General features: G+C 37.1%; 1 protein-coding gene across 1 annotated transcript; it reads right to left on the bottom strand.

The window, feature by feature from the left end:
* Positions 1 to 2,442: 2,442 nt before the first annotated feature.
* On the bottom strand, positions 2,443 to 20,305 carry chrna6 (cholinergic receptor, nicotinic, alpha 6). The gene is given in 7 exon segments (XM_056772969.1): positions 2,443 to 2,792; positions 7,578 to 8,294; positions 8,296 to 8,638; positions 8,769 to 8,878; positions 10,442 to 10,486; positions 11,221 to 11,360; positions 20,120 to 20,305. Coding segments are annotated over 7 exon segments (1,539 nt in total). The 5' UTR covers positions 20,178 to 20,305; the 3' UTR covers positions 2,443 to 2,666.
* Between the last annotated feature and the right edge of the window lie 7,004 nt (positions 20,306 to 27,309).

The following is a 27,309-nucleotide window of genomic DNA, read 5'->3' as shown; positions in this document are numbered from 1 at the left end:
ATATATGTTTTCTCATTCTGCAAAGAAGAATGTCAGCCACCGTAATGCTTCGAAAGGGAGGGGTGGAGTGAGCCATTAGATGCAATTTGCAACCTCACCACTAAATGCGGCTAAATTCTCCATGTTGCTCCTTTAACATAAGTTAATATTTTCACACGAAAATTTTGCATGTAAAATAAAATACGACATCATGTTAACACAATATTCGGCCAAAAAAAATTCGGACCGTATTTCACATCTGTAGCAAGCATTTTGAGAGGTGTTTTGACAAAAAAAAGAGTTATTTTATGGATTTTTAGGGTGACGATACTGTAATATTAATGGCTATTTATTGTAAAACGATTTATTTAAACCAGGTCTTCTAGAACTAATTGTATTTAGTATAAAAATGAAGGGGAATAAATTCCCTCGCAGACTGACCGGCTAGATTACTTCAACCCATAGAATTTACTGTAAATTGCAAACAGTCTTAATTTTCACCCACCAACAGTGGCATGCGACTATATGACTCCGCTTGAATTCAGTCAAATAGTCAAGAAACTGCTTGTACACTTGGGAAATTATCATAAAACGCTGTTAACACTACTAAAACCAATCGTAAAACCAGCTGCACTTCCAAGCTCTGCAAGAGCAGTCAAGCCAAGATAAGCACATGTTTCACAGACGCATGCCACATACACAATCAATATTAACTGAGTTGAACACACAAGGCTGTAAGACAGAGAGATAAACAACAAAAAGTATTTTTATTTGAAAGACATCTGTTAAAAACATGTAACAAAATTGTCAGAAGCAGACAAGGGGAAGTGGAAAATAAATCGCAATGGTGATATTAAAGAGGGGATTACGTCTCTGACGGAGCGAGAAAGGGAGACAGGCAGAAAGTGAGTCATTTTAATAGCCTGCACTGCACTAAAAACAGTTAAGGATTTAAACTCGAATAACACAGACGATACATCTGCATTCAAAAATAAAACAGAAAATCTTCCCTATGCTGTATCAGGGTGATGAGACACAGTTAAAAATATAAGAATTAAATTGAACTTAAACACAATTTATTTGCCATAAATGAAACTGATGAGTTGATTTTATTCTAGAATGTAGCCACACTACAATTTAAAGTCATTTATAAATCAACTACATTCTACATGTTCTATACGTTCACCAACAGCTGATTGTTTATCATCCAAGAGTTCCAATTTACACGTTATTGTCTTAAGATGAATTTCCACTTTTCTTACTGGTAATGAAACACCATTTTCTGTCGCAGATTTCCTGAGTTTGTTAAGAGCAGGGCTCGAAATGAGGGGGGCCTAGAGGTTCCGAGACCCCCATAAGGCATTAGGGAGTCCCCATAAGAAGTAAAAAATAAAATTTGGCAGATCTGCTTTGACAGTCCCCCAGATATATTTCAGTCAAAGTAATCATCTGACAAATCTGATTACATTTACACAGTTGCACAATTTTGTGATGTAATAACGTACAATAATTCACTTAAATCAATTCTTAGAATTCTTGTCACATTTCATGTAATCATATCTCTTTGAATCCCCCTAAATCTGAAGGGCACCAAGAACATGACAAGTTATATTATCACAGTTATGCATATTATCAAATACATCCAACCAAACAAATAAAAAACATGCTGGGGACCCCCATAAGACTAAGAGATTCAATTTCAGCACTGGTTAAGAGGAGATGAACGTTTTGTTAAAATATGGCAAGTGTCACGTAAATCTAATCAAACTATGTAGTTAAAGGTAAAATGTAAGTTGTGGTAACCAACCACCAATCAGTCTGACAGTTAGATCTGTTAAGTAGTGAAATTTGTGCTTTACACTTGACCGTGATTAGAACCTTCAGCTACGGTCGTTTCAGAGTCACTAGCTGGGTTTCCATCACACTGGTTTATTTGCATTTTGAAGTTTTGCATCAGAAACGACTTACGTAAATGCCAAATTTCGTATTTAAAACCCTTAATTCGCAAAAAAAGTTTTTACGCTCGCTTTACGCACAAAAATTCCTCCAAAAAGTCATGTAACTGCATTATGTGACAGCTGAACCCGACTAACCAGACTACTGATCTTGATACAAACCATCAGAAATGTTCTTATGATTATTCTTAATGCCGGAGCAAAGGTGTATTTCTGTAATTGGCTCTAATTTCCCAAACAGCAGAAATCCACAAAACCGCTGCAATAATTGTGTTTACTAATCGAATGCTTGTGCAAGTATTATTATATATGAAAAGTATCATATTTAGTGGCTTCTCTTACTTTGCTTACTGACATTTAGTGACAGTTCTATTAGGAAGTGACGGTTGACTAGTTGGATGGAAACGGTGTTTATTAAAATATGAAAATATTTCAAATGAAATATTTCAATTTTGCGCATAAGCTAAAATCGCAGCTTTGGATGGAAACCTCATTAATACCAGGCAAAGAGGGTGTCTATCTCTTTAATTGGTAAGTGGAAGGAAAAACAGAACATCTGAATAGCTATCCGCACAAAGACACCAGTATATAGTTGTGCAGCTTTATAGTGACAGAACATATGTTATACAGTATATGATAAATAAATACGACAGTATGTCAGTGACTGCTGAAACAGATATTCAGTGCCTCTTATTGGTTTACAGCAGGTGTACTTCTGAGTTATTTTGTCAACTAAGAGAAAAAGCCAATGAGAGGTTGCAAGAAGAGGCCAATGGTTCCCAGCACGCACACCAGCACAAAGACCCAAAGGAAGATGCGGTCAATCACCATGGCAACATACTTCCAATCATCCTCCACCTAAGAGAGAAAAGGCACACAATAAGAGAAGATATTTAAGGTTAATAAGTGAGGAATAAAGAGGTTAGATGTAACAAGGAAAGAAAATGAGACTAAGAATCAAATTAGATGACACGAAAGCAAGGTAAATGGAGGAGAAAAGAGCGAGGGCAGAAGACCAATGAGTGGTTTGAAAAGCAAATGTGCCGTATTTCCAGAAAGCGTTGCGCACACTACACAGGGAGAATCTAAATTAGATTGTGCTACTAAAAGTGGAGCTATACAACACGTTCTCCCTCCACGTATTTGGGTGCATTACAATGCTAATGTGATTCGGTAGCGAGGCTCTGAGCTACACAGTGAAGATGAAAGATGAAATGATGAGACTTTCCATATCAAAGTAGGATGTCTCCGCTGAGGGATCTAAAGCACTTATTGTCAGTGAAGCACTCAGTAAACGCTTCCACTGAGTGAAGCCGAGTTGTTCCTGTAAGCCGCACAAGCCTGTGATATGACCTGTGCTTTTGATGACATAAGAGAGCCAATGCACGGCATGATGATGGAATCTGTGGAGGTTTTCAGGCTTTCAGCATTCTCATTAAAACTGTCCATCAATAAATGTCTTAAACCCTTTTAAACAGTGCCCACAAATCAGCTGTGCCATGCATGTGCGTGCTGTTATATTTCTAGAATCCTCTGCATTCACTCTGGGCCTCATCTGCCTCCTTCTACTTCACCATGTCAGAAACTGGTATGACACTTACAGTGGCACAACAACCCACCCCCCTTTTAGTTCCTGACAGGCTGAGGCTCTTCTTCATTCTTCAAGTCAAATGCGTTATTCTGAAAATTATTTTAAATGAAAATATAAAAGTTTTCTAATAAAAAACATTAAAATAAAAGTTTTGTCTACAAAATAACATTATTTAGACCATATACTTTTGGCCGGTGGTGTGGAAATTTGGAAAGATTTTTAAATGTAATTTTAGTTTTCTAATAAAATAAATTATAATTATGTTTGTGTACAAAAAACATTTAAGCATGCACATTCAGATTTAAAAAAATATTCTTTTGCAAAACGTTGGTCAAGTGACCCTAAACATTTGACTGCTGGTGCATGTGGTCAACTACTGTATGATGTTATACAAGTCAATGAAACCAAAGCAGACTGAATGAGTAAAGTTTTTTGATTATGTAATGGAACACACAGTTATGGATAAAATTCTTCCAAACAGAAGGTATTGAGTGAGGCTGCAAAGTGTTGTTCCTTGTTTCTCTTATTCTGGAACAGTAGTTAGACGGTCATAGTTATATATAGTTGGCCTACTTGGTACATTGATGTAGGACCTACAGTATATCTACTGTAAACCCCATGAAACCGGCGAACACAGAATGAGAATTAACAAGACATATGTTGGCATACTGAGGTGAATATTGCTGCAGAGACAAATAAGCCGATGTCTGCCGGTACTCAGTTCCCAGATGGATAGAAGGAGCAACCGAGGCTGAAGTAAAGTTCTTATGATAATAGAGCAAAGAACATAGCTGTTCCCAGCTCAACTGGTAGAGCATTGTCTTAAAGGTCATGGGTTTAAGTCCAAGGGAGCACACATAAAATTTATGTTCTTGAACAAGACATACCTTCATGGTTGTGCAAAGTATGTGTAAATGTACTATACATCGTGCTCACAAAGTAAAGCACTATTGAATACGAAATTGAATCAAACTGTTTTTGTTAATATGTTTGAATATGAACGACGCCGCACCGAGTATTTTTCTGATGACATTCAAACACACACTTTTAAAATAATAAGCACTTCTCATAGCATGGGCTTTAGCACTCTTAAAACCAAAAAGCACTTAAATATTTCTTTATAATGAAAAGTAGATTCTACACTACAAACACAAGTTTGACAACTTCAATCCATATGCAATAGTGAAGGGGTGCTGCAACGATGTGTCATGCATTCTGACATCTTTACAATGTTAAATGTGCCATCTTCTCATGCTTAACATGGTCAACTTGTCAAAAAACGAGTTGGGTGTATTACATAGTATTTCTGTGCTCAATACACTCCCCCAGCGATCGTACAGGTTTCAGAAAGTTCTTTGAACATATAAAACTGTTTTGTAACTATTTTTCTTAGTCCCGTATTGGACAATTATCCCGGAAAAGCACACGGCAGCATAGAGAGCAGGAGAAGGAGCATGCGCAGATGTCACTTTCACTTGTAACCAGACAGAGAGAGTTGACACACATTGCAGGTGAACACAGTGACCACAGAGCCCCGCCTCTTCTAACAGACTTTATTCGATTGCTGCCGTTAAAAAACTATTCATCTTAGAAAAGATGGCCAGTGCGAAGCCTCAGCAGCACATCTGGTGCTTGGTGCACGCTCGCTTACGTTTCCCATGTTTACCATAGCGCTCTACGTATGTGCACTGATCAATAATTTTATCCAACCGTATCATTCACTCCGTTAAATTGATGCTTGAAATGATGCTGGTGCGGGTAAAGTCTCCGCAACAGTTAATACACATGTGATATGCTTTTGCACTTCCGTGTTTACCATAACACCATGTGCGCTTTGAATGATTTCATCCACTCATCTCATTTTCTCCGGATAAACGTTAAAGCTAGAAAGATGGCCAGTGCGAGTCTCTGCAACAGTTTACGTTTCTGTCTTAATGTATGCTGATCAATGATTATATGTGCATAAAAGCCAAATAATCATTTTTTTAATTATATATATATATATAAATATATATGTGTGTAGGCTAATAACATTAATGAGCAATGAATGAGCAACACATTTGTTGAAGTATTTATTAAACTCTTTTATCTCTTTATTAATCTCTCAACTACCTATGTAAACTCTGGTCCATTAATACTGACAAATACAACTTTGATTTTAAATATTAAATGTATTAGTAAAATTTACATTAGATTAACAATTAATAATAATTAATTATAATATTAATTAATATATACCTCATTGTCTAGTCTTGTTCAATTTAACTTTAAATTAAAGTAAAAAAAATTAGGGGCTTATTGTTATGGCAGATTTTTCCAGTGTTATCGAAAATGGTTTCGAATATCGATATTTTTTTAGATTTTGAATCAAAGTTAGAAATTCCAGTATCGTGACAACACTAATAGGTACTCAATATTAATATGAGATTGGCAGAAACCCTGTGTGTTAGGGCCGCTTTAAGTATAAATAAATCCAAAAACGAACCACTGTATAAGAACACAACCCTCTGAGAACTCAAGAGAAAATAATAGTTAAAGGTAAAGTACGGTAGGGCCTTAGCCACTGCTGTCACGAACGGGAAGCAGACGAGGTAGTGGCTGGATTCCGAAAGAACACATCACACGTGACCGCAATGTCTGGATCGAGGCCACCCGCAGTGTGGGCAGGACGTATTCAGGGAGTCTGCCTCAGTGTGCTGGAGACCCAAACACTTGAGGCAGACATCGTTTCCGTCCCCCTCCACGATGAGAGTATCACACCCACGAGAACAGCGGGACATGCCACGCTGGAGAAATTTGCTCTTTTAGAAAACTCTAACACCTATGGAACCACAAAGACGCCCAGGGGAAGTCGCTGCAGTAAGGGACAGTCTGCTGCACCACGTCGTAAGATTCCAACAGTAATTCAGCATAGAAATTGGTCCTGAAGCCGATCATAAACAAAAGCTCCGAAAAGAACAAAAATAATTTTTCTGTAGCTCAGTGGTAAGAGCATTGCGTTAACAACGCAAGGTTGTGGGTTCGATCCCAGGGGATTGCAAATACCTATGTAAAATCTATAGGATAAAGCAATGTAAGTCCCTTTGGATAAAAGTGTCTGCCAAATGCGTACATGTTAATGTAAATAAGTTGTTAATAAGCAAAGGCATTTTCATAATTGCATTTACAGGCATTTTTGAGTGTTTGTGACATGTTTAAAGGCATAATAAACATGTCAGCTTCATCCATCAGGCTGTCAGGAAGCTGAACTCCCTCCCGTCCTTGCCCCCCCTCCCCTTTTTAACCCCAAGCAACACTGAACTCTGACACTACGATCCCCCCCCCCCTTTACAACTGTGACCCGCACCAGTCACTTCGTGCGTCACTGCAGCAATGATCTCTACCTCATCCAGCATTGTCTGAAATCTACCTCTTCTGACAGTCTGATAAAAAGACTGTTCTTTTTTTCTTGCACTACTCTCATCAGCACAGTATTATTTTTATTCAACTGGTTTGCACTTTATCTGCCATGTGCCAATTGTCACTTTATCTCTCTTTATTTTTATTTTTTTATTGTTCTACAATGTCCTCATTTGTATATCCATATAGTTTATATGTACATATTGTTAAATCGTATTTATCTTTATTTCAACGTCTACTGTCAGTGTTTAATGTTATTTGTATGCACCAAGGGTCTGAGAGTAACGCAATTTCGATTCTCTGTATGTATGTACTGTACATGTGGAAGAATTGACAATAAAGCACACTTGACTTGACTTGACTTGATAATGTGCTTTAAGAAACCATTACAGGAGCTGTCAGAGTGAGAGCTATTTGTCAAGCATATTAGTAGCATCACCAGTTGTCAGATCTCAGATATGTGACTGTATGCTGCGGAAGGCAGATTTGCCTCACCAAAATGTGATCGTACGGCTCAAGCAGTCAAATCCTCAATGTATTAAGGCAAAAGACCCTATATTAGAAAACGCTCCTATGTGTCCTCCTGACAATGTGGTGTGAGTTGTGTTTCCTAAAGTCAATGTATTCTGACATGATTCAAGACATTTCTTTACCTCTTTGGCTTTGTTGCGGCTCCTCATGTTCTCCGCAATGTACTTCACACTCTCGATAGCCTGTTTGATCTCCGGTGACACCACAGAGAAAGCCACGACCGTGTTAATGGCCTGCGGACTCAACTGACGACTCACTTTCCCACAATCCCCCTCGGATGCCTCTTTCATCGGGTGACAAGGGCATCCCCCTTTCTTTCCCTCCAGTGCAGCTTTTCCTTCTCCAAACTCCAAAGAGTTCACTGCACCCTGTTGGGATCCACTATTTTTCCTCTTCTTCCCCTCTCCTCCTTTTCCTGCTCCACTCCCTGATGAGCTCCCGCTCTCCAGTGCCCCTTTTCCGGAAGACTCAGACAGGTCGAGAGGCCGGCGCATGAGCATAATACGAGGTAAAGCTCGGAGAAAGACGGTACGAACCCAGCTGGGCATTGTGTGGGTCATGGGGGTGCGATAGTGGACGTTCAGCACAAAGACGGTGATGACGATTGAGAGCGTGACAAAAATCATAGTGAAGAGAAGGTACTCGCCAATCAGGGGGATAACAAGCGAGGTGGACGGGATGGTTTCCGTGATGACGAGGAGGAACACAGTGAGGGAAAGCAGCACAGAGATGCACAATGTCACTTTCTCACCACAGTCTGATGGAAGGTAGAAGACGAGCACGGTTAGGAATGAGATGAGGAGGCAGGGGATGATAAGGTTGATGGTGTAGAAATAGGGGCAACCGTCTTATGTAGAAGCTGTAGGTTATGTCTGGGTAGATCTCTTCACAGCAGTTGTACTTGATGTCATGTTTGTAGCCGGGTGCATCTATAATCTCCCACTCTCCACTTTCCCAGAAGTCTTTCAGATTAACCTTTGAGCCGATGAGCACCAGGTCAATCTTGGCCTTATCGTAGGTCCAGGAACCAAACTTCATTGAGCAGTTCTGATAGTCAAAGGGGAAATACGTGATGTCCATAGGGCAGGATGATTTAAAGATGGCCGGAGGTACCCAAGTAATGGTTCCATCATATTTCAAAAGAGCTTTGGTCTTGTCCTCCACCAAGAAATCTCCAACAGCACTGTGTAAGAAAAAATCATGCCTGAATGACATGCTTTGCATTCATAACTTATTTCTTCATTTCAGTTAGATAGAAACTAAGGACCCACAATTTAAAATGAATAAAAATGTTTTTGAGGTGATTGACTCACTTGTTGTAAAGTACAATGTCAGGCCTCCAGATTTTATTTGATGGGACTCTGATGAATTCAATTCCATCAAACTCTGTTGGTGACCACTTGAGCTTGTAATCATTCCATATCTAAAACAAAACCAAATTATTTCAGCAAATATCATTACATACAAACTATTTGAAACCTATTTTAATTCATTATCATGCTTTTAAATAACCAATTTCACCCAGCAGTTACTGGACATTTATTCCTATCAGGTTAACATACTAAGCAGATAAAATAGTATAGACCAAATAGACAAAAATAAATAAATAGAACCTAATATTGACTCAGAAAAGGAGCGTAAGACTTTGAAATGTCTCCTCTTATTCTCTCTAGCACTCTGTTTCTATCATAAACCTTTTCTTACAGCATTTTATGAGAATATATAAATACACAGTGAGTCATATTCCCGGATATACTGACGCACTGAAAATATCAGCATGCTTGAAATTTTCTGATTTGTCACCGGCTCTGTTTAAGAATATCTCAAAGTGTAATTAGTCGGCCAGGTGTCTTACCATTCTGCCTCCTTTAAGAAAGTAAAAACATTGGGAATGTATAAATAATGATCCTAATGTCTACAGTTTGCATTGCTGTTTGAGTATGTGTGTGTACTTGTGTGACTGTGAATGTGACTTGACTGTACCGAATGTCAAAGTCATAATTGTTATTTCAAAAATAACAGTGTACTGAGAGCCTGTGCAAGTGTATATTTCTCAATCTGCAGGTTTGCTGTTTTTTGAGGTGGTCTACACACATGGCTACATGTGGGCTATTGGAAAAATCGACGTGTGTGCTTCACTGTAAGTGGACATACGTTTGTTGATATGTTTGTATCTAGAGATATGTTACTATGGCTGCAGGCCTCTCTGTGTTCAGTGATATTAAGAATTCTGCTTCTAGGCATTGCACAGATGTATTGTATAATACAGCGGGGTAGAACACAAGCAGACACACAAACAGACACACACACATCCTATGAAATATGCTGTTACCTAGTGTAACACACGTTCGGTCTAAATAATACAAAAGGCTTTCGTGAGCACATATATATATATATATATATATATACGTATAACCTCCTTCAACCACAAAAACTAAATACAAATAATAATGTCAATGGAGTTACATCAAAATGTTAATAGATTAAGATTCTATTTAACTATATCACTTTATCACTATTAACATATTAACCTATTGTATTTTTTGTTTCAGCTGAAGTCATTAAATCAGTTTGTTCATATTTAAATGATGAAAAATCTACACAATGAACAAAATCATAAATCTCTGTTAATTAAAAAACTAAATATATTATCAAATTCTGCAGATCACTGCGAATGGAAAACTCATTATTGTGTGACATAGTTAGACAAACGTCGTACTTTTTCACACATTAATTTCCATGTTTTAAACACTTTTAAATTTTAAATATTTTTTTTAGGTTATATTATATTTAGTTTCCACCTACTCTTCTCTACTATAACAACAGTCCCCTGTTGTTTGTATACGCTGCACACATTTTGACCATTTTCTTGTTATGGTCATATTGACAGTGGCTCAGCATGACATTAAGAGGATGAGATGCTCAAGCTGCTTTATTATACACAGGTACTGTACACATGCGCGAAGTGTCTGTACTGCACACTCACATGTCGTAGCCATAGGTTGGTCTCCATTATCTGATTGACTTCATCCTGTAAATTGGACGAGATTGAGAAAATCACAGAAACGCAGAGACATTTTTTTAGTGAAAACCCTCTATTAGTATCTAACAATAAAATCAATACTGTTCTTGTCTGAGGGGAAAGAGAGATCTTGTGCTTGGAAATTTCATTGGTCTATTACAGTAGTTTCATAGTGCATTACTTCCATTTGTCACAGTACACTCCTGTAGAAATCCAGCTAAAATGTTTCCTTAATCCTGTGAGGGTTTTATCTATAATTCAGGATTCTGTTCTCTGGATTGATGGGCAAAGGTTTGTCAATCTCACAGGTGTCTGTGAAGCGAGAATAAAGGTGTGGTCTTGGTCTTTCTCGCTTGGTGAACTGGAAACTAAATCCAAGAGTTTTAAGAGAAGTGCTGAATCGCATGACAACGGAGAAAGCGCAGAGGCTGTCTGGCTTCCTGTAACACCGGGCGCTAAAGCTTTTAACTCAATTGTTTCTCTGACCACAGATGAAACAAAAAACCAGAACAGCCAACAACAGCAAACAGCAACAATTTCCCCAGTAAAAACCACTAGCAGAGCATGTTTTCTTTTTTTCTTTTAACCGAGTATAATTTGATAATCCATATGACACAGTTTCTTCTAGATAAACATTGCGCTTAATTCGGGACCTAACAAACCTTTTTCAAGGTATTGCACCTTCAAACACAATTTTAGCACAGAATCAGGTCATGTGTTTCTAAAATAATGGATTGTCTTACCACTTTAACAAGCTGCGACATGGAGACCTCAAACTCCACAGTAACGGGGTCAGACACATTTTCCACCGGCCGAATAAACTGGTTATACCTCCTGAATAAACGACGAAACAGCCTGTCTTCTCCCTTAGATGACAAACAATCTGCACAAACATACACAAACAGAGACAGACACAGGGGTGTGCTTAGAAAATCTATTCTCATAGAAATATATTTTTGTATGCACTGTGAGAGATTCAGGGATAGACTTCATCCATTATAGTGGATGGCCAAGTATCGTAAGTACTTGTGATGGACAGAGACATGCATGCATATTACTATTGTAAACATATTATATATTAACAAAACTTTCTTAACATTATTAGAGTATTACTCACTTTTTGTATTTTCTTCATTTTGATTATAATAAATTTAAAGGGATACTAATTCTGTCATCATTTATTCACGCTCATTCGAAACTTGTACATCACTCTTTCTTCTCTTGAACACAAAAGAAGATCTTTTCAGAAATGTGTATTGCTTTTAGCACATTCCTCAGGGACAGTGCCAATGTCCTACCAGACACTATAAGTGAAGAAAAAAGAGCTCTTAAGGTTACAGGTCATCATCAACCATAGAGGGTATGCATTGACGTCACTTTCCCACATGAACACGCCGGGACACGCTCCCTTGAGTGGTAAAACACTCAGCAAAATGGCTGCTTTCAACGGGAGAAACAAAGAAACCGGAACTAAAACACACAATTTTTTTGCTAAAATTACAAGCAACTGGACTCGACGGTGATCCTTACGACTACCCCACGGCTTACAATGGTATCAGGTGTTATTGGACACTCAAATGTTGCACGGAATTGCATTTCCTGATATTCCTGATATTGTAACCATTAATTTTGAGTGTTTTACCACTCAAGTGGGCGTGTTCCGGGGTGTTCACATCGGAAAGTGACGACACGTCCATACCCTCTATTACCAAGGAGACCAGATGTGGAAGTGGAAAATGGATCGAATTTAAGATGATGCACCAAAGACCAATAAAGCACCTCAGGACACAGAGAAGCCAAGAATTAATGCTACATACTAATATAAAAGGTATATCCTATTGGGCTTGTCTTTAAAAGAGTGACTATAGTACCTGCAAGTTAATGTAAAAAGAACAATGTTAATATTTTTGTTAAAGAAACAGTTCACCTATAAATGAAAATTCCGTCTTCATTTACTCACCCTCAAGTTGTTCCAAATCTGTATGAATCGCTATTTTCTCATGAACACAGAGAAAGATATTTGGAAGAATGCTTGAAACCAAACAGTTCTAGTAGGGTTCTCTTTGTATATTTCTTTGTTCTGATAAACAGAAAAGAAGATGTTTAAGAATTTCAGAAAGCAAACAGTTCTTAGACATTTTTTAACTACCATTGTGATTTTTCCTACTATGGCAGTCAATGGGTCAAAGAACCGTTTGTTTACAAGCATTCTTTCAAATATCTTTCTCTGTGTTCATCAGAGCAAAGACATTTATACAGATTCGGAACAAATCAAAGGTGCGTAAATGACCTAAAGACCTAGTTTATGCAATCATACTTTAGTAAATTGCAAAATACTAGGCTTTTTTAAGTGGAATTTTTACTGTATTAGACCATATAATATACAGTATAAGCTAACCATCAACGATGGACCATCTCAAAGACGATTCTGAAATTTGTGGAAATCCCTTTAGTTTCTTCATACAGCTGCATCTCTGTAAACATTTGCTGTTATCACTTCTCTAAACCTCTAGCAGAGGTTAATAAGACCATAGTGACCCCTACATTACATACAGATATATTACTCTAACTGAAAACACTGGCATACATGTTAAGAGTTCAGTGCTCCTGTCTCATGTGTGCATGTCTATTGTTTTAATTTCCTCTTCTAATTGCTTTAACTAGTTAACTCTCCAATGGCCTCTCCTGTTAATAGGGTTAGCCAAGGATAACAAGGCCCTGCTTCCAGTAATTAAATGGACTTGACTCTACTTGAAATACAGATACAAAGGATAGGATTTAAGTTTAGTTAGTTTCTAGAACCCCATTAAGCTTAAGATAGGCCTTTTAATTTAATGTGCCACGGTGTCCACACGGACCACAGCAGGATCTTAAAGTTAAACTCTTAAGCTGGCCTTGATGAAAAATTAGAATGTTTTTGAAATAGACAGGGTTTTTGTATCTAACACACTGTCCAGTGTCCTTGGTCATTTCAAAGAATTCCAAGAGTTTGTTATCACTGATGAATATTTTGAATGCATAAAAACATTTTTCATACTGAATAACATGTTGCTAAAAAAGATTGTGTTCACAGGACTGTGTTTGTCCAAACAGTTTTATATGTGGAAGTTCCCAGCATGCACTGCACCATAATTAGTAATATCTGAAATGATAAATGTTTTAGTGTTTGCTGGCATTTTTAAATCCTGTTGTTGTTGTCGTTATTGTCATTTTAAGACTTTAGAGTTTTTTAGGGTGCGTTCATATTTGTAGTTCGGTTCTTTTGGTCCGGACCATAAAAATATATATATTTAGTCCTGATTCGCTTAGTGTTCAGACTGGTTTTTAACAGCGAACCTAAAGATATCGAACAGTTTTGTGTAAAGTTACAACGTGATTTTACCAGACATCCAAAACAATGCTGTGTGCTGGGTTATACATGCCCAGTGTATGCCTGCACATATGAGGGTATTTTTATCAAGCCAGTAACTCGCGAAGATCTCATGAAGTGGCGCCAGGAATTCCTCTGTTACATGCACAAGCACACATCTAATAAACACTCCATTTATATTACCAAATCACTTGATTTTCAGGTTCTATGTTATCAATTCTTGTTTTTGCTTCGGTTCAATAACTTTTGTCCATGTTGCGCTCAAATTTCAATCGAACCACATCTTTTTAAAGTGGACTGAGACCCATTTTTTCAGCCATCTCGGTCCGCATGGTGTGCACCAGTTCTCGGGTGGTAGTGTTCACACTTACACAAATAAACATCACTAACAGAGCAATCACACTAGAGTTCCTTTTTATCGTAGCAAGCATGACATATGTGAACACACCCTTAATGAATGAGGATTATCACATTGATTAAGGTTTTTGTGTTGAGGTCTAAGTGGATGTAATTGATTCTATAGTGACGATGTATTCAACTCAAACTGTTAGAAAAGTTACTTGATCAATGTTTTGGTTTCTCTGAGGTATGAATACAACAAAATAATATAACGTTAGTTTTTTATTTATAAAAGTTAGGTGGACTTTATGTCCCTAGCTGAGTAACTCAAAAATCTTCTTGTATTGGGTTTTAGGTTGGTTCAACAGATTTTTTTGTTTGCAGTGAAGTTAAAAGACATCTGACACGTTTTCTTAGATTCTTAAATATTTGCCAAGGTGAGTTCTGGGTTATTACAATACCATTAGCTAGAGAATATTTACAGACTCTGTCGAATACATTATTTCTATAGTTCCATTTCTCCATAATTGCAAGAGGACACGTTTAGTGAGCACGACGACAATGGATGCTAAAACTGAGGGTTTGATTAAAAATAGCTGCGGCTCTTACATTATTACAGTTCATAACAGTTAAGCCCAACACATTTGACTTGGTCCAATGGATTCTGCACTAAAGCCCATTAAAATTGCAATTACATTCAAAAAAGCCAAAGGTCTGAGTCAACGTGGAATTTATTCCATCTTTAAAGAGATTCGTTTTTTTTGAAAAAAAAACAACAACAGATTGTGTGTGAGCTGCACGTGTTCCCAGTGTGCACTCTTCATCTTCTATTCAAGATGTTTTACATTGGGGGCCTTTCATGTTTTATTTACATTTATTATACATGCTGTCATAGGTTTTTGGGCATGTGGATGTAAAACAAATCAACGTCTACACATCAGCTTTGAAGGTTTTGTTAACTACACCAGTAGTGTGAAATATTATTCAAAAAGACTAACAGGGCATGAAAATTAGACAAAATCCCATCCTGCCTGTTTCCTGGATCATCCTCAACGTTTCCAAAAAGGGTTTGATGGATGTAGATCAATGAAATGCTCCACAATGATGAGGCAGCAATAATAATGAAGACGGTTCAATCCGATGACTAAAGAGGCATGCAGTATAAAATAAGCCCTTATGAAAGTCATTTTAGAAGTACCCATGCTCTTATCCAGCAGTAATGAGAGTGAAAGAGGAAGAAAGGGTCAAACACTCTTCACTGCTCTCTCGCTCAAAATGAGAGGGACACTAAAAGTGTTTCCCTGTCAGTGGAGGAAAAGCATTACAGATAGAATCAGACAGGTGAGCAGTTTCTGTTGCCCAGAGAATTCACCCTGGAGCAGTACACACATGCCTGTTCCCCACAGCAAACTGTGTGTGACAAATTTTCAGGACATGCGTCATCCGTGGATGTTGTGTATCCGTGCGTGCTCTGTGGTACACCGTGTGTAGGTCCGATCTAGAACAGAGGACAGTATATGTCTGTGTGTCTATGACTAATGCGCCAAACGCCAGCAGAAGCAACATTAGGCAACCTAGAAAGCAGCGAATTTCCATCACTGCCATCAATTTGTAAGCAGCGAGTCTTCTGATGGTCTCAAGGGACACTTGGGGCAATCATCTTGTATTATGAATTCATCTTCTGCCAATTCCTCCTGCATATGAATTGGAGCGTTACCTCATATCACCCTGGAACATATCGAATTGGGCAACTGCTTGAGCACCAGGACCCTTGACACCATCTGAATAAATCCGCCCGAGGAAGGCAGAAGATATAGAGGTAGCAAAGCTGGGATAAGAAAGAAAAGGGGAAAAGAATGGGAGACACTCTGAAGTGTATTTACACCCATCCTCAAGGAAAAGAAAGTTCATTGTCTTGTTTTTTTCTGTGTTTCTCCTTGTCTTTTGAAGCAGAGAGGTTTACCTCCCGCTACCTCTGTCTCTCTGCTGGAATGTCATTGATTCTCTCTTCAGCTCCAAAACACAGATGTGAAGCAATACAGAAACAGAGCACTTGAGTGGATAAGGCTGCAATTCAATGTTCCTTTGCAAAGATCAGAACATCTGATCGTTTTGCGTCGGTTCAGACATTCAAGTGAATGCTTTTACATGCATTTCACAATATAATACAAGATATGAACACAAAATTACAAGAAATATAACTGTTTAGAGGATATGGGATTAAGTGTGTCTGTATAGGAAACTTAATACAATGAATTACATTTCCATGACAATTATAGTTTGTGATTAATAAGTTTATAACAATACTTGTAAGCTAATTCCTTAGGAAAGGTATATTCCTGGTGAATCGAACACGCTGCCATTGTCTTACTTTAAAACCTTAAATGTACTGTATGGTGCCTACTATAACGGTGAGATGATGTGTTATCTTGGAAAAATATTATACTTTATTTATTTAATAAGATAACTGATATTCTGTTGAAATGTGATGGTTATCCTATTGTCCATTTATTTTATAACAACAGATGTTGTCAGTTTGCAATATTGTTGTGTTCAAACTAGTGGTGGGCCGTTAACGGCGTTAACGTGCTGCGTTAACGTGAGACTATCATCGCGCGTTAAAAAAAATGTCGCCGTCAATCTATTCTCAAAGTTGGGTTGGGAGCTGGGTCTATACTACGCAAGCTATGATGACTTTCACCTTGATATTTTAGCTCGGATGTATAACTAGCTGAATTGCACTGTACCGGGCGAGAACGAGATTTTTCAACTCGCGTGATTCGCGCAATTTGCGTCATTCAAGCCACCTCATCATCTCATGACCATGGCTTCGTTCGCGCGATTCGCGCCGCAAGTAGGTCTATCGCGTCTTTGCATTGACTTAACATGTAAATCACTCGCGCTTGATGCGCCATTCGCGTTTGGTCTGAACACAACATTACGTTACTGTGAAATTACCACATCAAACGTGACGTGCTAACATGGATGCAGCTTTGAAGCCGCCGTGTTGCTTCAGGGAACATTTATTTTTAAGAAGCTTCCCAATGGAAACATCGACAAGACTAAGGTTGTTTGCACCTTGTGCAATGCGGAATTGGTTTAAAAAAAACTTTCTCTCAACAGGTAGCGGTCTAGCTTTAGTTGAAACCAGTAAATTTGTATTGGCACCTAATGTATTATGGCTCCTGTATGACATATCGCTTGTTGCTCCCTAACTCTTTGTAAATTGCTTTGGATAAAAGTGTCTGCTAAATGACTAAATGTAAATGTACTGTAGGAGCTCTTCCAGTCTCAAGTACCACCTAAATGCAAAGCATCCCTTAGCTAATGCGGAAGTAAACACAAGTACATCTTATTGAACATAATTTATTTTCATCACCAATTATCATAGTAGAACAGCTTTCTCAAGCAGTTTGTGATGCATTTTGAAACAGGAGATGAGCCCCTGGTCTAATGCGCCACCTGGTTTGAGAAACCCGTTCTCAAAGACTTACTTTTAGTCATTATTTGGGTAGCACACATATTCTGAATGCCTTCGTCAGAATTCAAATGAGACATTTTAGTCTAGATTGATTCAAGATTATCTAGATTAAAAAAAAAATCTATGCCCACCACTAGTTCAAATTGAAGGTCTTATTAAAACTCCTTTACGCATCACATTTGACACAGTATCCACCCCACCCCCCTTTTCTCAGCAGTCATAATGCAGGGCAAGTTTGAGGCAAGACTGACATACAGCTGGAGTTGAACAAAAGATCTTCCCCAGGCATCTCTTCTTTCCTAATACTCTGCACTCAGAAAAGCAGAAAGAAAAAAGCTATTGAAAAAAATTAACGGAAGAATACCACCGTGTGTCCAAGAATTGTATTCTTGTTTCTAAGTTTACCCCGAGTGTGACTCACTACTGAGTGACAGATGCATTTGACTGTGAAACATTTGTTCTTATACTGAATGTAGATGCCTCATAACATTTGTATTATTTTTTTGGCTGATCGCTTTTACAAAACAATTTAAAGTGTATGACTAGGAATGTATGTACTTCCCAGCTAACACAGTCTGTTCTGACAACGTCGCCAGTTCGTCTTTATTCGGTCACCGTGACATTACTTTGTGACCACTTTCTGAGGACAACTTGGCAACATTCCATCTCTTAGAATTTTTGTTTACGTTACAGAAACGCCCTATCTTAAACATAATGTTAATCATCTATGTCAATAAATATCTGCTGTTGAAGTCTTTTATTATTTATCTCATGTACTAAAGCATAAATAAAATATCTGATTGTGATGTACCGTGCTGTGTTGAGTTTTATAATCGTTATACTGTATTTTATACATATTTGAATAGAGAAATACTCCAACTTTTTATAAAATGTAATCTTTAAAACACAGATTAAATCCCAAATTAATGTAATCCTCCATGTGAGAGACGATAATTGTTTAAATTAAAAACTTTATTTGGTAAAACTTTATTTGGTACTTTGCTGCGATGGATATGGTATGTTCCAGGTATGTCTTCAGGAGGTAATCACCATGTCCCAATAACATCCAATGTTATGTCTTCACAAAGAATATGGGAATCACAAAGTTACGTCGCTGGAATGTTATTATGGTACGTCGTGGCAACGACTATATGGTCCTGTCCAGCTACGACTTTACAACGTAATACGTCTATTTCACAAAATGGCGACAGAGACCGGAAGTAGGGAAAAACTTTTCGATTTATTCATTAATTCAACGGGGTTTCATATACGTTTACTCTTGTTTGGTGGGTGTGTCAAGAACATCAGCTCAATCAGCAGCAACATGTATATAACCCATGCTGTATAAAAGACAGCTCGCACAATGAGTCCAAGTAAAGTCGTTTAAATCTGTCTGCTGCAGCTCGGTATAAGCAACAATAGTAGATATTAGAAGAGACTTATTTTGCAGTATTCAACACGTATTTATACCAATTTCATCAGGCTCCGAAAATTCTTCTAAAAGAACACAAAGAAAGGCCATCCCAGCTGCCATAGTTCAACTCTTACATCATCACAACAGAGTGTTCAACCGCACCACCGTTTCCGTTTAAAAAACGTTTTGCAACGTTTTGTCGGGGCTGAACGCATCCCGTTTACATAGCAACTGTTCTGTGTAAACGGATCTAGAGCATTGTCCGGATAAGCGTTTACCCTACTTCCGGTTTTTACACGTCACGCTGTGCTATAGGTATGTTGTGTTAGTTGGGTTGTTCTGTTGCAATGCTCTGCCAATTGAACTTTAACAACAATTTAGCAAAAAATATGAATTGATAAATGTAAAGGCTTATAGCTTAAACAAAACGTTTTAAATGGTTGCAGAAAATAAGAAATATTTTAACAATCACTATGACGCATATCCGGATGTTGACGATAATTCAAGTTCAACATGAAGAACTAATAAAACCGACTACAACTACAAGGATTTCATTACAAGGCTACTGGGTTCACCTACCGGTCTATTTATGCAGAAAAAAAACGATTAAACAAAATTACGTAAATATCTGTCGGACCTTCTTCAACGAGCCCATATATGGGTGCCCTTTAATTTCGACGGACGCAATTACGCGTGTGCATAAATCGTTATTTAGACATTTATCAACCTAAATAAATCACATTTCGTTAGATATAACGTTAGTCCCCTTACCACAGTGAAACAATGAAAAGTTACAAACATATACGAACACAACACCCAGTTAGCTAAACTGATATGGTTATATTTTTAAATGACCAAACCACGCTGTCAAATAATGGATTTCAGAAATTTCCCTTAACTTGAAATGACAATCAAGCATGTTTCTCTAAATGACTAAATAAATACCTTTACTTTCAAGGGACACAAGAGATAAGCATTTACAAATCCAAAGTAATTGCATTGACAGAACTTATTACTTCAAAATACAACGAGACTTACCATGCGTAATTAGGACAATCAGAAGAAGATTCAAAGTGACTCTTCCCGCAGAATGCATCGAGCGTCGCAGCCTTGGAGAGTTCTTCTCCCCAAAAGAAGGCTACAAATTCGTCAAAGAGTAACAAAACAAACGGCAAAGAGCTTGTTTATGGGTCCCGTTTATGAGTTGTGCTTTCAGGCAGCAGAGGCGCGTGTGGTGGAGTTGATTTTGTCCCTCCCCCTGGGCTCGTGCATCCTTCCCCACCACGAGCGTCTTTAAGTGTCATTAGTGAGAAACACCATTTCATCTTTAAGTTTAAGCAACGTCGTTTTATCTTAAAACACGTGAATGTATCTACAATTTGAGATCACGCTTTCACATCAAGATTAACACTTGACAGTATCCAACCTATTGTATGTAAAAACAGAAGAAATATATAAAAAATATTAAAGCAGTTTATATGTGAATAAATATATATGTGAACAATGAATGTTTACTCTATTAGGCATGTCGTACTTATATTGAAAAATATATTTCCTGCCTATTATCAACGAATAATTATTCGAACTTGCTGCCATATCATTTTAGAAACCACGAGACAGAAATGTGTCACGATTTAGATATTTAATTTGATGTCTTCTTTTTAAAGTTCTGCGTCAGATTTTGAAAGGTCGATGTCTATAAAGTGTAGACACCATAAGCCTGGTGAATATACCCTGCATTGAGGTCATCAAACAGTGTGGAAATACATCTCACTTTAATATTAAAAAGAACACACATGAACACATCTAAACGAGTTAAAAGATCAACGCCTTTCATCTGTTTGAATGAACATTCAAACATACAGTATAAACACACATGAGAGAGATGCACATGGTTAGCTGTTGTTGTGATATCATTGTTTTCCCATCAAACGTATGCGTTTATCTGTGTATGCCTGCTGTTTGTACGGGCACAGAGAACGATAAACATACAGAACAAGCATCCATAATTCACAGCACGCGCGTGTGTGTGTACACTAGGGGGAGCAGGTGCAGCAATTTAAAGCCCTATGTCAGTTTTTATAAAAAAAATTAGGCTAGTCACTGAGGTTTGGTTAGTCACTAAAAAGTTGAATAGAAACACTGTTAAACGTATAGGCAGTTGGCCTTATTCCATTGACAACATGATTAAAACCCCCAACAAATTCCTTGTGAATATAATTGAAACACAATTACAGCAAAGGAATGCCGACCCTGTCCATGGTTCTGAAGTGAGAAGAGAAATGTTAGGATCTGACAATATTTGACCGAGATATAACTATTTAAAACTCTGGAATTGCAGGGTTCGAAGAAATCAATATAGGCAAATGCGAAAATCGCCTTTAAAGTTGTCCAAATGAAGTCATTAGCATGGTATATTACTCACAAAAATAAAGTTTTTATATATTTACGGTCGGACATTACCAAAATATCTTCATAGAACATGATCTTTACTTAATATCCTGGTGATTTTTGGCATAAAACAAAAATAGATTAATTTTGACCTGTACAATATTTTGTTGGCTTCTTACACAAATATTATTTATTATATTATAATTTTAATATATTTGTGCTTTATTTTTATCTGAAAAAGGAATCTGACCATTTTATGACTGCCGCTCTCCGTGGTGCTAAAACATGATTTGAATTGTGGCAAAGGAGATTTTCTTGAAATATTTTTGTTTTTGGTTCAGATTTAAATGATGCATATGGCAGATACTATCCAAAATGATGCACATTCATATGCATGTACATCAGTTTGTGTTGTATCTGGGATTCCAACCCATAACCTTTTGTCTTTTATTAACAGGATAAAGACATGCACTACTGCTTTCTGTAATTGACAGTTCTTGTAATGGAAATTCAAACTATTCAAAAGTTTCAGCCAAGAAACTCAAACCTAACCTACTACTCAATACTAGCATTTGGAATATCAAAAAGCATCAGACATTTAGTCCAAAAATGTCCCATAGTGCTTTGTGGCTGGGAAGACCTTCCCAGAGGCCTTTTGCCACTAAAGGACAAATTCAACACTTTGAACATAAAATGTACCTGTGGTTTGCAACTAAAAGATTAATAAGTGAGGAGAAACTACCCTTTTATGTTGATCTGTGACTATTTTCAAGTTTCTCTGTTTGGCTTAAGATAAGAGTTTAAGGAACTGGTCCCAAATCTCCATAAAAAGCCAATTGCTTGTGCCTGCAAGGGCCCCGCAGGCCCCCTGTCGGCATTAGATAAAAATAACCTTCCAAAATTACACATATCTACAACAATACATTAGTCTTTACCCAGGTGTTATGCCAGGTTTATGTAACCAGTGATCATGTTTAACATCCATAGAACATTGACAAGGAACAGGGCTTTTATTCTTTTTAGCTCAAAGTAAAAACCCATCCAAAACTTCCAAACATAACATGAATGAACTTTGTAAAACAAAGTTTCAGCTAATCATTTTCTATGTCTCATATCTGCTGTCTAAATTGAGGTAAACCACCCAAATTCCATATACTCGTGGGAGCAGAGGTCATGCGAACAGGTCATGGGTGATGCGTCTGTCGTAAATCAGCAGCGGAACATTAATACTGCGCTATGATTTCTCGCTGTCCTCTTTTCCTCTCTTCTCCTCCATCTTTAATTCATAGCTTCCTAAAAGCAAGACGTAGTGACTCACATATCCATTAATGTCTCACTCTTTTCTCTCTTTCTAAAATCTCAGTCTGTTCTGCTTTCCACTTCCAACAGCCAATGTCCCAAACACTCGTTTAAAAGCCTTTCCTCTCTTAAAAACACCCCTGCCATCTTCCTGTGCATATTAAAAATAGAAAGAAGTTGCATTCCCCAATAGTACTTTTATGTAAATAATTTAAACCACATTTCTGCTATACCTATAAAAAGATACCTGAGTGCTTTTATTCTTTGCCAGCATGGGGGAAAAATCTGTAACCAAGTCCGTCCATTATGCGCCTGCTGTTGGATAGAAAACCATAAAAAGCAAAGACCATCATGACAGCTGAAGTCAGATCCACAAATCCAACTGGTCAAGAACTTAAACAAGTTGATTAACAAAATGAACAAAATGATTTTGTTGTATAAATCAATACAAACTTATGGTTTCTGTTTGAATTTCATTTTGAAGCTTATCTATTGATTTGAAGCATTTTTCCTAATCTATTCAACCAAACTCATAAATAGCACAAAGAAAACAGACTAAAATACCGTACACATTAGAATATTAGCAGGTCTAATTCATTTTCATGAAGGATTTGTCGTCTGGATGGTTGGTTTGAGGTTGCCCCCAAATCCCATCAGTTTCAGTTGCTCACAGGCACATGTAAAAAGTTTAGACCTCTGACTACCTCGAGACCTTAAGAACTATTTTTGAATAACAAATCATTTCAGCCAGAAGCGTGCAACAACATAAATTCACACACACAGAGAGACACACAGACAAATACAATTTTACAGCCACATAATAAAGTGACTCAAAGTCTATGGCCTGAAGACCATCCCTTAACCAGCTTACAGGATATACGGCGTCCTCCATGACCGTTACTGACTGTGACAGCTGGGCAAGAAAGGGGAATTTTACCTTCGTCTCATCCTGCCATCGGTTGCCAGGAAGTGCAAAATCACTATGGCTGGTGAAAGAGATTGCTCCATTTTTACATAACACATAAATCATTATTATTAGACACTATTTATGTTTGTCAAGGGGGTTTGCAAATATCTAAACCATAAAAAGTATTAAAATGTGCTCGTGAACTTTAGCAACACAGTATTTAATAGTTTAAAAAGTGCACACTTTTTTTTCCATTTCCTGAAAAACATCAAATCTGGACCTCCAAGGTTTTAGAAGCACAGCGACAATATAGTATAAGTTAACATGTATGAATGTAAACTAACAGTATTATTGAGTTCACCAACACATATTTAGACAAAGTGTTCTTCCCAACATGGCAAACAGACTGGCTCTTCCGGTATGCAGAACTATATGTAGGCTAATTTATGTATTATGTAAAAGCTGTACCTCAACACTGACTGGAATGTCTGTCTTATTATTTTTTTTTTAAAACAAGCCAACAATCTATCAATGATGGTTTACTCCGCAGCAATCAGTGTAGGCATACCTCAAAGACAGATGTTCAAGTCTATTGTAAATATATGCTGTTGTTCAACTCTATACTTCAGAAGTCTTCCATTAAGGAATATGGTCACACACTTCATAACCCTATTAATTGAAAATGGAATCACGCACTTTGTGTTTATGAAAGAAAGCATTCAGCCTTTGAGAAGAATGTAGTGAGAATTTCTAAACATGGCCCATGACCCATTAACCCCATCAGATGTTGTGTATGTGTGAATATTATTTGTGTTGATTATATGTAGCTTTATGTCAGTAGATTTATGGGTAGATTGGAAAAAGACATAAATCCACATCATCAGGACCCAAGGATCAGAGAGGGTCAGAAAGGATCAAGGATCAGTGTTTACCTAGAATAAGGTTAATAAATAGGTCCATACAAAGTGGAACTAATGTACTTTGATTGTGTGATGAGCAAAACTAAGATTATTTAAGAGTGAAATAGTCAACCATGTTATCGTTTCTCAGTAGTGTCATTCCGCTCACAACCAACAATTGAGATGTCGTCTAGTAGAATTTGGTTACTAAGGAGACAGCAGCGTCAATGAAGAGCATGCTTGAGATACGATTGAGACGTGATGTGTAATGTAAAGAATACAGAATCTTTTTATCATGCATGGTTCTGAAACAGGTTGTCATTGTTGTTTAATTATGCAAAACGTGAACTTTTTAATGTTTATGTTACCTAAAACATCTGTTAAAAAATTAAGAAAATTGTCCAAAGTGTCCATAATAAACGAGAAACGCAATATATCCGAAATGCCATTTTGTGTTTGAGTAAATAAGAAGATTCATTTTTTTCCAAGATAAAATAGTTTAAACTCAAATACAGTAATAATATAAACAATTCATGCCAGTTAAAGAGTGTCTGCTTATGTGCTGTTATGAAATGACATCTGTGTGCGGTTAGTGTTTGCAGTAACCATCATTCCATTTTGTTATTTTAATCTTCAATGGCAGCAAGAGAGATCAAGAGCAAGCACAGCTAGTCTTTGCATAAGCCTCTGGGGATGTGCGACCTTAAGACAATACTTAATGAGAGATATCTGGGAAAGCCTCACAAGCTAATGACATCACGTGTGTGTGCGCTGGTTGTGTTCACTCCTCAGTTTACCTCTGTATAGATATGGTATTTATAGTTTTCTGTTTCTCATCTTGATTCAGTTTAGGATACAAAGAGTTCCAGTTATACAATTGCAGCAAAACAACATACAAAGACCTGGATGGCTTGCTGCAAAAGACTTTGGCTGACAAGTCCCTGAGGAAGAGTCGAAATCAAGACTCGAGTCTTTCAAGGTCATGTCAAAAGTCAAGTCTTTGAGTACAAATGAAAACCATGTCTATTAGTTCAGCAATATTTCTCTGTTTCCTGCTTTTTACTTTTTTTTAAGTACAATTCTGACTTTAAATATATTAAACAGATTATTGTACAGGTTTACTTTATTCAGACAATCATAATAGTGTTCGTAAGTATTTATTTCATGAAGTGATCTTTTTTTTTAAACATGACTAAGACTCCTCCTTATTGAATCTTTATTCAAATGCATAAATAACACTTTATTTGGACATTTACTCTCATTATTCATTCAAATGCAAAGCATGCTGGGAACTGAAAGTTATGACAAAAATGTAAATAAATTGTTCAATCAACTTGTTTAAATTAAGTGAATTGAACATGAACCACAATAATTTTTCGAGTATTTAAGCTATTTGATTGAAACATGTTCTTTAAAAATGAAAACAGTAAGCGAAACAGTTACCATTTTAAGTCAGTTTAACATGATATTGCTCATAAATAGCATTAAATCCAAATTAATTCTTTAGTGAACAGCGTTGAATAAAAATGGAAATACAGCAACAAGTCAGACTTGAACTACCATGGTGAGACACATCTTCACTTGAAATGCATTTACACATCCTTACTGTATGACATGCATTAGTCATGTGTCTCGGATTTCAAATTAGGTCCAAGTCGAGGTGTTTGCTTTGGGGTTCAAATGTTGGACCATAGTTTCGGTTTGACAATTTTGGCTAAATAAATCACACTCAACCAAAGCAAGCACTCTATAATAATTAGTCCTTTGAAACACTTGCTGTACATAGTAAACAGAAGTTAAATAGAATGACAAAGATTAAAAATCGTTGTTTTATATTGGTGTAAACATGAATCCATCATCACATTCAAGTAGAGGACATTAATTTGTGCTAAATGGGAATAATAAGGCTTGATTTCCAACCAAGCTGCTCAAGCTGTTGAAAGTGATGAAACTCAAATTAAACCAAAGGGTAATGAGTAAAAGTCAAACATGCCCTTTTTGTTTAGACCAGCATATTTTCCATTGCATGTGCATAAATAAATAAATCTACACTCTCAGAAAAAAAGTACAAAACTGGGGCAGTACACTTAAAAAAGTATATATCTGTAAATGAAAAGCACATAGACTGTATTAGTACCTCATAGGTACATATTGGTATTAAATGTTTATCTGCAAATAAATCCTATATATTAGGACCTTTTTAAAGGGTACACTCTCGGTGACAATTTTCCTGAGAGTTCAGAATCATTATAAAAAAATGTATATTATTAAAAACACATACATGTTGAATATACTTTGGACTGAAAGAACAAATGCATTCCTCCCTTCTCAAAAATTCACACTGCACCAGCGCACACTTGAAGCTCTGACGGTAAATATGAGAGATGTCGATATCTCAGTAAGCAATGGCGAGACATTTCTGCTGATCAGCAGCATCGCAGACAACAGCCACTGTCTCTGCTGATGCGATGAAGTTTCTGGAATATTAAATCTCCCCCCTGACATCATCGCTATGGGCAGCTGGAAATATATGTGCAGATAAAAAATAAAGAAATAAATAAGGAGCGACAAGCAAAATATGGTCTCTTGACTTCTCGTCATTCTTTTGCATCCACAAATAACGCATTTTAATGATTTTACTTGGCTCTTCATAATATGTGGCCACATTAATCTCTTGAAGCTCTAAGTGCTTCCTGATCAACTTGAATATGACATTGTTTAGTGAATGAAAC

The sequence above is a fragment of the Triplophysa dalaica genome, chromosome 2, assembly GCF_015846415.1.
Source record: "Triplophysa dalaica isolate WHDGS20190420 chromosome 2, ASM1584641v1, whole genome shotgun sequence".
Classification (NCBI taxonomy): Eukaryota; Metazoa; Chordata; class Actinopteri; order Cypriniformes; family Nemacheilidae; genus Triplophysa; species Triplophysa dalaica.
This window is presented reverse-complemented; position numbering and strand designations above follow the sequence as displayed.